General features: G+C 45.7%; 1 protein-coding gene across 5 annotated transcripts in view; it reads left to right on the plus strand.

The window, feature by feature from the left end:
• The first annotated feature begins 6,232 nt into the window (after positions 1–6,232).
• ESRP1 (epithelial splicing regulatory protein 1) overlaps positions 6,233–12,463 on the plus strand; it is a 36,460-nt gene continuing 30,229 nt past the window's right edge. For 3 of the 5 annotated variants that reach the window (XM_085053234.1, XM_085053232.1, XM_085053231.1), the window contains exons 1-4: positions 6,234–6,680; positions 6,887–7,015; positions 7,897–8,010; positions 10,425–10,539. In XM_085053234.1, coding sequence (XP_084909360.1) covers positions 6,549–6,680; positions 6,887–7,015; positions 7,897–8,010; positions 10,425–10,539 — 490 coding nt within the window. In that variant the 5' untranslated portion in view covers positions 6,234–6,548. Of the gene's footprint in view, positions 6,681–6,886; positions 7,016–7,896; positions 8,011–10,424; positions 10,540–12,463 lie in introns of all 5 variants that reach the window. The other 2 variants (XM_085053233.1, XM_085053230.1) reach the window with 2 other exon arrangements.

Raw genomic sequence — 12,463 nt, forward strand, 5'->3', positions numbered from 1 at the left:
CGCCTGAGAAATTTCCTTTGCAGCCCTTCCCGTGCTTGAAAGAAACTTTTCAGGTGTAGGAAGTTGTCGCTTCTCTCAAGTTCGTGTAGCACAGCTCCTTTCAACCTTTCTGCAGCGCCTGATGTGCCTGTTTAGCATTCATTGCCCTTCTGCAGCAGCAACCGAGTTGTACAAGCGCTGGGAACACCACGAAGCCAAAGCCAGCCCGTGGCCAGGAGAATGATATGGAATTAATCTTATGCAAGCGGTGTTGGTGTTGGTTACACAAGTTTTCTGTACGAGCTCTATGTCTGATAGCAAAGCTGCACCATGTGCCTTTAGAGGAAACTGTAAAAAGATGTGTTACATCTCCAGATTGAAGCTTCAGCCAAATATCTGCACTTTTCTTAACGGTGAAAATTCTGCCTTGCTATCTGCATCTTGTTTCTGAAACAGCTGCTTAATGAAATACATCAGTTTATGTGTGTATCAGGACTTCACAAGCCCCTTTTTTGTTTCAGTAGCTGAGCTTGCCGCTCTCTCAGCACTCCAAACTTTCACTCAAACCAGGAGCCACAGTCCTCTAGTTTGTACTCCACATGAAAATGTTGCATCACTTTAAACAAGGCTGTGGTTCAATATATCCATTTGCAGTGGTGAAACTACTTCAGGAAGTTCCTGTCCCCACAGCACGTGTTGGGGAGCTGAGCCACAACATGCAATTCCCCAACCAGTTCTACTGGCACACCTGAGGAGGTGTTTTGTGGCAGTGCAGGGAAACTCATCAATTGGCACTTCTCAGTTCACTGAAAACATGGTTCTACCTCATACAATTTGAACAGATGTAGTTTAAGTACAAATCCCTTTAAGGAAATACTTTAATTTGAAAACCAAGGAGCCTCTTTGGCCATGCTGGCAGATTTGCCTGCTGTCATTCTTGCCCCAACCTGGATCCCTCTCTCATCCTGACGAATTACCAGGTCTAAACTCCTGAAGTAAAATACAATATTTTTAGGTGAGAAAAAAAAACAGAAACCTTTATATGTATTTTACTAAAGTAGCACAATGCCTTTTGATACTTGGCATAGCTTGTTTTGATTATTTATGGGCTCTTTGGAGACTTCTGTGGGGCAGCAGCTTTGTAGATCTACTCCAAACATGGGCATCATCGTGTGTGCCACTGTGCCAGAGGACCGCAGTCCCAGTCAGATGACTTCTCTCCTGGGGTAGCCTGGAACAGTATTGCAACCAGGTCAACCAGTGCAAGTTGTTTCAGTAACTGGCAGGGGAATTCCAGCCCTGCGTTTTTATCTGCAGTGACTCCCTTGCTGCTGGTAAGAGCTGCAGCTCTGGATGTGAACAGAATCAGCTTTGCAGGATTAAATTCAGATGGCTCTGAATGCAGTGTCATTGACTTCAGCACGCAGCTGGGCTTACAGGTCAGGCATTTCCTTGCTGTAAGGTAGAACAGCAGTGCTTGAATGTCACACACAGTTGCACAATATCAGGAAGCAATTTAGCCATGTTGAGGGGTATTTTCTCCACTGATGAAAGTGGAGAAAACAGAATTTGGTTAGGAACAGAAGTTATGTTAGAAGCATTTATAAAACAGTTGGTGGTAAACATTAACACATCAAAAAAAAAAAAAAAAGATACAGATGATTGTCCAATTTCAGTTGTAAAGAGTTGATATTCTGGAAGGAAACTGGGGAAAAGTGATACAGGTGGGACACAGACCAACGGGTGCAGGACAGGATAAGAGAGTTGCAGGTGGTATTGGGGTAAAGACCCTCCTGTAGAGGAATGGAGCAGGGCGGGAGATGCAGAACTGGCAGAAAAAATCTGGATATATTGAGAAGTGCAAAGTCACTGGTTTGTTCAAATAAACTGTGAGGAAGGGGATCAATGGGTGAGAGAAGGAAGCTTCAGGAAAATGGGGGAAATAAACCAGAGGGCACATGAGGCTCTCACAGTGTTTGCAGGGGGCCAGGGGTGGGGAGTGTTGGGACCAGATCCTTAGCAAGAAGAATGGTGTGAGTAGTTTCAGAAATGTCCTGTTACAGAAAGTAGTACAAAAGGACATGTGGTGGGAAAACACCAGAACTAATACAAAAATGACAGAGAAACAGTTACATTGAGATTAGCAAAAGGGCTGGGCAGACAGACAGCAGGCAGGAAACAAAAGAAATACCAGAGAGGAGATTAGTACAGCAACAATGTGCTGGGAGGAGCCTTGAGAGGTTGTCTGGCTTCAAAGCACCATAGTACCTTCCTGTAGGTAACAACACTGATGTCATCTGGAAGGTGACACTTCATGCAAAGACTATGCTTAACCAGTCCCAGCAAATCGAACAACCAGGGAGAAGCAACTGGAATGGGAGTACACAAATGCCAAGAGCCTGGACAACAAACACGGGAACCTGACCAACTGGTGCATGTTGTCAGGCCAGATGCTGCAAGCATGCAAGAAAGAGGGTGGAATGGGAACTGCGATGGGAAAACAGGTGTTTTGGGGACTGTTAGCCAAGAAAGAGAAAAATAAAAGGTAATGGCACTACAGTAGCAATTAGTGACAACCAGCTTCATAAATAAATAAATAAATAAATAATTAGAACAATGGTTAGCCAATAACCCAAAAGACCCAATGGGAATTACAAACACTTTCAGGGTACAGTTTCACCTTTGAAAGAGGTTATTATACATAATGTAGCCTGCTGTAACAATAACCTGGGGAGTCTCACGTTCCTAGATGGAAAGAGACAAGACGGGATGAGACAATAAGGCAGAAAAGAGAAGAGGAAAAGAAGTGCACATGCCACAATGTAACAAATCACAAGTAAAGAAACAGGTGTGTGGTGGTGGATAATATCACCTCAGGAACTGCTGGGGAGCCGAGTGGTTCCAGTACAGCAGGGCTTCACTGGTGGGAAACATCCTAGTCTGAGTAACATGATAAGTCCCTCCTCAAATTATGTAAATCCCCCTGGCTGTAACCTAACCCCTGACTCCATCCCTCCCTTCTCCCATTGGTTGTGGTGTGCCCCCCGCCTCCTCTCCCCTGATCCCAGGTGATCCCTATATCTAGGGACACGTGGGGTTCTTCTTCCTCTTTCACCCTGGAACCCTCTGGAATAAACTTGTGGAATATCCGGCTGATTGAGCCTCTGGATTCTTTGTCTCTGGTAACGCATGAGCTATCCAGCTCTCTGGGTGAGTGAGAATATGTGCCTTACACCGGCACGGGTGTGAGAAGGGTCTTTCTGTACAGCACCAGAGCAGTGCTGGCTGGAGTGATCTCTCGATAGCCTTAGAGACACTTTCTGTAAACGCAGAGGCCTGATTTCCACCCCTCCCCCCCCCGTGTTACAGGTGCCCATCCAAAAATCATTCTCACAAAGACAAGGCTGCATCTCAAAAGCCAAGCTGGCGCTGAGAAGGAAACTGCCTAGGACAGATGATTAAGTTTCACTGAAAAAAGAGCAGCCAACCAAGCCAGCACTCTCTGTCTGGCATGCTCCACAGCGAAGTCATTTCAAAAACATAATTCTGGATTTTTGTACTAAAGTATAAATGTTTCTCTAAGAAGTTGCAGTAAACTAAGACCTGAGAGGGAAACTGCACAGAGAAATCCTATGCCATTGAAACCTTCTGCTTCAGGCTAAGCAGAGATCACAAAGCAAATTCTCTGTGTGAAGACCAATCTCACTCCTCAGATACTGGGTACAGATCAGCTGCAGCTACTGCTGAGGACATACACCCCAGACCTCCACTTCACATATGTTTTACTCAATGCATCAAAAGCCAGAAGACAAATGCACAAAGAAAACCAGGTGCTCTAATCCTCTGACAAATAGGGCACAATTAGCTTAGATGTTTCCCGAAATCAGATTCACACGGCAAATTTCAGCCACTGCTTTTAAAAACTAGAGGGATTAATTTAACATCTTAACCCCTCAAATTGCAGTCTGCTACCAGTGAATGGCGGTTTTGAAATCATGGACCAGAGAGAGTGAAAATTATTCCAGCCATCCTCTGTCATGCTAGAATTTGGTGGCAGTCCCCACAAGGAGAACTAGACTGCACCAAACCACTGTAGGGCAGGAAGAAGATGCTAGGCACTATGTGGATAAGTCAGTGACTGACAGGATCCTCAGCAGTGGTGAAACACACCTGCTCCCTTCCTGCCAAACAAATGTGTATGTGTTAATAAAAGGTGGGGCAAGCTGTGAACTTGCACCAGCACAAGGAATGGTGATGAAGAAACACACAAGGAACACCATCATCAAAATGTCCAGCACATGGCTGAATAACCAGGTTACATGATGGGTGAGCAACTGGCTCATGGATCAGGTGCACAGTTATAGTGAATGGGGTGACAGCAGGTTGGCAATCTGTCACTAGTGGGGTTCCACAAGGATCCATCCTTGGTCCAGTTCTTTTCAATGTCTGCGTTAAAGACTTGGACATGGGACTCAAAAGTATACTAAGTAAATTTACCGACAACACTGGATTGGGAGAAGCTGTTGACTCCTTTGAGGGAAAAGAGGCCCTGCAAAGGGACATTGATAAATTATGAGAGATGGGTGATCACCAATTATATGAAGCTTAACAAAGGTAAGTGCCAGATTCTGCACCTGGGATGGAGCAATCCTGGATGTACAGACATCCAGGGAACAGAAGGCTGGAGAGCAGCACCACAGAAAAGGACCTGGGGTCCTGGTTGATGGCAAGTTGAATATGAGTCAGCAGTGCCCTGGCAGCCAGGAGGGCCAACTGTGTCCTGGGGTGCATCAGGCACAGCATCACCAGCCAGGCAAGGGAGGGATTGTCCCACTGTGCTCTGTACTGGGGTGGCCTCACCTTGAGTATTGTGTGAAGTTGTGATCACTACAACATGAGAAAGACATAAACCTCTTAGAGAGTGTCCAAAGGAGGGTCATGAGGGTGGTAGATCTTGAAGGGAAACATTATTGGGAGCAGCTGAAGTCACTTGATTTGCTCAGAAGAGACGAGGAGACTGAGGCTAGGCCTCATTACTGTCTTCAACATCCTCACAATGGGCAAGTACAGATCTCTCCACTCTTGTGACCAGTGACAGAACTTGAGGAAATGGCATGAAGCTGTCAGGAGAGGTTTATGTTAGATATCAAGAAAAGGTTTTTCACACTTGGGGGCACCCTTGAGGGCCGTGGGGCACTGGAACAGGCTCCCCAGGAAAGTGGTCACAGCACCAAGCCTTTATGAGTTCAAGAAGCATTTAGACAATGGTGTCAGGCACATGGTGTGATTCTCAGGGAGCCCTGCACAGGGCCAGGAGTTGGACTCCATGATCCTGGTGGGTGCCCTCCAACTCAGTATATTCCATGATTCTGTGATCTCAGTAAAAATTTCAAGAAGCAGCATCTCAATGAAGTTGGAAATGAGCAACTGAGATCTTAAAGTATTAAGTGTATTGAGAGGATTTCCCTACAGAAAGTTAGTGTTGTTTACCCTGCATTCCATGATTTATCATGAAAAAAAATTACGTTTGAGCATTACGCATTTAAAATAGAGATTTTAAAACAGAGATTTCACCGTGAAACGAGAGGTTATCACAAGGGCCAAAATCACCAGCTCATTGAGGGAAGGCTGCGACAGCCAAACCAGCCAGCTGTTAGCACACGACTCAATCCGCCGTGCCAGAGCTGTACAAAAGCTGCGATACCGCTGCCTTAAGGACGGCGCGGGAGGAAAAGGCTCCACCGCCCTGAGCCCCTGGTCTCCCTCGGCAGGAGCTGCTCTCTGAAGCAGTCGACCCTTCCACCGCCACAGCGCCCCGTCACTACACTCGGCCCCTGCGGCCCCCGACCGAAGCGGGGAACCCACCGGGACGGTAACGAGCGGCGTAGCCATCTCGCCTCCCCTTCCGTCCGGGGGACGGGGATGGCCGCGGGCAAAGGGGCGAGCTGCCCTCTGAGACATGTCCCGGCAGGACTGGGCGACCCTGCCCCGTCGCTGAGGAGTTGCACCTTCCCGGGGCAGCGCACCTCGACGGCGGAAGGCGCAGCCCGGCAAGGTCCGGGCCGCCGTCGGGGCACGCTGAGGCTCCTTAGAGGCCCGGGGCTGCTCCTCCGCCGCCGCAACTCGTCCGCAATCCCGGCTCTGCGCTGGGCGTCCCGCCCGCAATCCCGGCCCCCCACTCCGGCTGCCGCCCCCGCCGCACTGCCACGTCCCGCCCGGCGGGGCCAATGGGCGGCGGCGCCAGGTGTGTGTTACCTGGACCACGTGGGCCGGGGGTGGGCAGGTGGTGCCGCGGCCCCGCGCAGAAAAGCTCGCAGCCATTGCGCCTTTCCCAGGGGTGTAGTTGGCTGCCGCCCACCTCGGGGAAAAGGGGGTGGGAAAGAGGGGGGAGCCGTGCGCCTCCCCCACGCCAGGTTCTTGGGGAGTGAGGCTGCAGGTGGGGGTTCTGCCGCTTGGGTCTCGCTTGGAAGCGCCTGGGGCAAAGAAAGTTTCCGGCTTCTTCCCCCCCTCCTTTCTTTCCTCCTTTTTCTTTCTCTCCTTTTAATCCTCTCTGCTGGCCCGGTGGCACCATGACGGCGTCTCCCGACTACCTGGTGATTCTCTTCGTGACCACGGCGGGCACCAACGGGGCACGGTTGGGCTCAGACGAGCGAGAGCTGCTCCAGCTCCTGTGGAAAGTGGTCGACCTGAGGAGTAAGGAGGTATTTTCACCAGACAGGGGAGCACCCCGACCTGCTGCTCCCCTTGGCGCCTGCCATGCTGGATGCGGGCAGGGCGGTCTCGGCGCTGGGCTGGTAGTGGGTGCCCCAGGCTGGAGCAAGCTGTGGTGGAGGGTAGGGGCTGGTGCTGCAAGTGGGGATCTTCAGCCCGGAGAGCTGACTCACCCCCTCCTCTACTTTCTCTGGAGCTGGGGCACCTGCATGACGTTCTGGTCCGGCCTGACCACACAGAGCTGACGGCTGAGTGCCAGGAGATCACCCAAGTGGATGTGGAGAGCCTGGCACTGGCTCCACCGCTGGAGCAGGCATTGAGACAGGTGACACCCCATAACTGGCTGCAAAGTGCTGGTCTCCCTTAGGAGCTCCCCCGTGGGGTCGAGGTGGCATTATCATCCACTTATCCACTCCACCCACCATCAGAGCAGTGGAGCCTGGCACAGGAGCACCACAGATATGTGTGAGCCAGGAAGTCCATATGTGTAGGGCTTCTGGGGCATTTCTCCCTTGCCTTTTATTCATCTTGGGAGGAACTGAACCCCAACAGAGGAAGGTTAGGGTCAGCTGTTTCCCTACCCTGCTCTCCTGCCTTACTGGACCCTCAGTGAGTCTCAGCTGAGGGTGAGCCCTAATCAGTGTTGGAAGAAGCCAACCATAGGCATCCCCTGAAAAGGCTAGGGGGTGGTGGGCCCTGTTAAAGTTTGTGCTCATCAGTCCTGGGAAGGTGATTGTACTGAAGCCCCTAGGTTAACAAGGAGGCATGTTTGATTCCCATTAAGGGCAGGGTTGAAAGCCTGTCTCCTTTCTGACATGCTCGAGTGCCCTGTGTGAAAAGCTCTTTGCCCCAGTACTGCTTCAGCTCTCTGCAATCAGCTTTGTCTCATTGCAGTGCTCTTGAAAATATTTCTTGAAAAAGAATTTTTTCTGTGATGTGGGCTGTCTGTGTAGCCATATCTCATTAGAAGGGGGAAAAGGGGTGGTTTCCTTGTGAAGGTATTTATCATGGAAGTTAGCATGTCCTTAGCTAGTAAGAAACAAATCTAGTGAAGTGAAGGTGAAGTGAAGGAGTAGGCTTATATGAAAAGGAATTCCAGCTCCATGTTCCTGCTGCCCAGGAATAACATTACCAACTGATGACACTGCCTAGTGGAGCCACTCTGATCTCTGTAACATGTATGTCTTTTCTTGTTCCTGCCAACAGTTTAATCAGTCTGTGAGCAATGAGCTGAACATTGGTGTAGGTACTTCTTTCTGTTTCTGTACTGATGGACAATTGCATATAAGGCAGGTTCTGCACCCTGAAGCTTCCAAAAAGGTATGTAGTTGTAGCTTAAGTCTGACTGTTAATGTTCTTTCTGTGATTTCATGCAAAACCGATCAACTTCTCTTTAGTATGAGGATACCTTCACACAAACATCACTCATACGTTAATGTCCTTACCAGGCTAAAGAGCCTGTGTGTGTGGAAGGCATATACAGTGCCTTGTCCTTATGTAGCCTTGAGATGCCTTTTAAAGTTAAAGCAGAAAGAAGATGCTCTTAAATGTTTGAGAAAGGAGCAATGTATTGACAGAACTTGTAGCTTATACATGGTTAACAGGTGGGAATTGGAATTGTTGCCAAATAATTAACTACCTTAATCGTAAACTGACTTTTGAAATGTTGCATTCATGCTTAGCTACAGCAACTTTCAGTCTTTGTGTATCCAGTTGACACTCCAAGGGCGGTGTTTGTATTTGTAAGGAGCTGAACAGTAGTTTGAGGCAGGCTATGAGTGATGATTAGTCTCACATCTAGAGTCTTCTATAACTTCAGAGTTGCAAAATCACTAACACTGTTATGAAGTCCTGCCTACTTTTCGTTAGTGATAGGGTTGCAGCAATATGTGAGTCTCTCTAGTTCTGAAATAACTGCCTCAATATTAATAACACCTCATTTTGTGGTTTGGTATGAATATGCGTTGGTCTGTAACTGAGCTGTTCTGCTCCTCTCATTGTACCTGACTCCTGTGCCCATCAATTTGCTGTTTCATCTCTGAAGGGGCACTTCTGCCAGTCTGTGCTGTTACAAAAGTGATACTGAATGAGCTTGGTTTGTGCTTTATGTAGTTATGGCTTTGAAGGGTATAGTGGACATGATTCACAGTGAAGGGATAGTTCTTATTTATGTAACTTACCTTCTATGACATATAACATGAGAAAATGTGGAAACAGATTTTTAAAAGACTTTCTTCTTGGCTATTAAAGTAAAACCCATTTAAATTATGTGGATAAAAGAAGGCACAAGTCCTACAGTTACTTAAGTTATTTTGATGTCAGGGATTCTTTTTCTATATCATCAGAGGGTCACAAAGAGGAATCAAATCTTCATTGAAATCTTCTGTTGCTGTTTTGATAAGAATTGATCATTTGAAATTTGCTCTGTGCTGCCTGTAGATTAAATAAACCAGATGCTTATGAGGCTTGCAATAGTTCTTTGGTGAATATCCTAATCCAGGGTTTGGAGTGTGGGATCACTAAAATCCAGAGAGGTAGAAATCACTAGGCTCTTGAGAAGATATTTCTTTCTAAGATATCACTCTGAACCCATCTAGCAACTCATGGTATTCAGAGAATGAATTGGTATCAGCCATTCCAAAAGACCATAAATGAAGTATGGAATTTCATTTCACATCAAGGAAGAAAATCATGCTAAAACTGGAGCAGGAAATGTTGGCAAGCCCATCTGCATTTTCATAAGTCTTTAAAGAATATAGTTTGCCTAATACACCTGTCCATATGCTAAGATAAGCTCTAGTGTTCTCAATGCAGAACTTGTTTTAGAACTTAAACGTCTTTCTTTGGGCTCCCTAAATGTGCTTTCACATACATTGCTACCTATTATAATGCCAAGATGCTAACTAGTTGTTAAATCCAAGAAAGTCCTTAGATACTGTCTAGCGAGTCATTGCAGGCAACACACAGCCAAGAGGAATATGAAGTATTCTGTCTGGGGTGAAGAGCTAACTAAAAGAGTAAGGGGTTTCACTGGTTTCAGCAGCTGCCCTCAAGACTTCTCCATGTCTTCTCCTTTCCACTCCACCAAAAATTGAAAGCATGTGGTATATGTAGTGATGGGACGAGAAGGGTTTCATTGACTTCTAGTGGGCTACATAACTTGCTTCTGGCTTTGTATGCTGCAGTTTAAGCAGTTTCCATGCACAGACTTACAACCTCTGCACCATGTCAAACTCTCATCTTCACAGTCAGGTTTTTTGTTGATTTTTGTTTATTGGGAATAAGTACTTGAAGTGTGACTATTCCTCTGAAAACAGACTTTTCTGTAAACTAAAATATCTGCCAATCTTGCAAAATTTGCTTGGTTCTACAAACTGAACTGACTACCCTCTGACTTTATACAGTTAAAATTGGAATCCAGAATTGATAATAAATGTTGCAATAGTAGGCATTTGCTCTCCTACATATATATTTGATTTGATGCTCTAGTAATAATTGCAAATGTTTCTCTGGCAGTGCAAAAGCACATTTCTGTTATTAAACAGTAGAAAGAGCTATTTTGGCAAAAAAGTTTATGAACATACTTACCTGGCTAAGAAGAGCTATGTGAATGTCTCTGTAGCAACGACTGTTTGTGTTTCCAATTCATTCTACAGAAATTGTTACAAAGTTTGTATCTAGACACAAAGTAGATTAAACTCACCCTGATAGTGGTTACTTTGTTCCTTTTACAGAATATTTTACTGCCTGAATGCTTCTACTCCTTTTTTGACTTGCGGAAAGAGTTCAAGAAGTGTTGCCCTGGCTCACCTGAAGTTAGCAAACTCGATGTTGCAGCCATGACAGAATGTATCCTTTTAACAGTGATGGTGTCTCTGCTGCTGTTACAGTCTTGGCTGAATTTTAGGGCAGAGGAGCATGAGTAATGCTTGCAACACATGTTTAGGGATGGTATAACTTTAATGAGTGACTCGGAGCTGTACTGAGTTTTCTCACAAAGATAAAGATAAAAACATATGAGGATGAATGCTCCCATGAAGAAAATCCCGTATTTCTTCTTGACTTCTGTATGTGATCTTAATCATCTTTATAGTTGTCTCTCTTTCAACTTCAGAGTTTGGTGTAACTAGCACATTTGTTCAAATTGCTGTTATGAATTGTGATGTTAAAGTTTGAGCTTTGAGTTTCATTGCATCAGTTATATTTTTATTTTATTTTCAGGCAAGAGTGAGTGTTGGGAGACCACCTTAATTTTCAGGAGAGGAAATGGTTTCTCTTGATGTGACCTTGTAGTGAATCTCTAATGCAGGAATGAAACAAAGGCAGGGATGCTCTTGGCACATGTGGTATTTGGTCTCCTGGGAGGTGCACATGCTGTACCTCACAGGGTGAGGCTTGGCTGGCACCAAGATGCAGTCAGTAGCATTTTTCCATTTTCAGTGATAGGGATGTTGAAAATTACTTTTTGAATAATCTAAAGTGGTCTGTAACCTTGTCCTGTCTGGCTCTTCCATAGTCTGAGCTTGAGAGCTGAAGCTGTGCTTTGGCTGTGCCTTCTTTCTTGCCTCCCTGGCAGCGTCCCCTCTTGCTGCAAGTTTCAGTTCTCATCCCAAACGTATTCTTGGACGCAGAAACATTTGAATTCCCTACTGAACTATTGAAGTAGTGGTCACAAAAGTTAGGTATCAAGGAGTGATAAGGGAATTTGAGAGGTTTGTCTTTGTTATTGATGATTGATGTTGCTGCTATTGTTTTTAATAATTTTTCCTCTGTTCTGCTTATTGTCTCCATAGAGTGGTTGCCATTAAGAGCTGATGTTTGTGGCTTGAGAATTATTTTGGCCCTTCACTGCAGGACTAGTATTGCTTGGGCTTTGTACCTGTTGGAGGAGGCATAAAATACACATGGGGTGGATTTTATGTTTTGGATTTAACCATTCTGCTCTGCTTTGTCATCTGCAAATTAAGGTTAACCTCTGCTCATGAAGGGGCAAAAATTACTTCTCCCCCTACTCTGAATGAAAGCAGTACATTTAGAGTAGGAGTCTGAATCTTTATGTAGAAAAGTGAAATAAATGCTGTGGTGCATAGATACTGGATGATTGAGACTTCCTGAAGTTATGGTCAAAAACTTAGTGCATTGTTTGGGGAATGCTTTGACATGATCTGGAGAAATTAAAGACCATGAGCTATGTCAGCCGTTTCAGAGAGTTGCCCTTGGTTTCTCATTAGGAGAATGTCTGGGGTATGTCTTTCCACTGTGGACGAAGTATTAGGACTGTAGCTACCTGGTCAGCTCAGGCACAGTGATGGACTGTGTGTTCCCTGCCTGCTGGGAGAGGGGAACAGACTTTCTTGTGTTACCTGACTGTCAGGAAGTCCCTAAAGAGTCAATGCTACCTGAGGGTAGTTTTGGCAGTTGCTATTAATACTTTCTCCAAGTTCCTAGAAGCTTGGTCAGTCTATGCAAATGCATTCAGCTTAAGTCTGAGTTCTGGACAAGATATGCTTCTTAAAGTATATAAACCTAACTTCATTTTGGTCTTATATAAATTTTTGTGGCTTAGCTTGTCTTGTTTTGTAATTGATGAGGCTCTTATTTGTGAACTTGCTATGTTTATGAAACGTGGCTGAAATCAACTGTCTCTCCACTGTTGTTGTGTGAGAGTGTGGGAGCAGAAGATGTGAAGACCAAGAAGGGTAAAACAATTTTTTTGTTTTCTTTTATTGACAAATATAATAACTTTCTCCTCACCTTGCTGAAATGTATCAAC

This window comes from Lichenostomus cassidix, chromosome 2, assembly GCF_008360975.1.
Source record: "Lichenostomus cassidix isolate B80296 chromosome 2, HeHo_3.0, whole genome shotgun sequence".
Classification (NCBI taxonomy): domain Eukaryota; kingdom Metazoa; phylum Chordata; class Aves; order Passeriformes; family Meliphagidae; genus Lichenostomus; species Lichenostomus cassidix.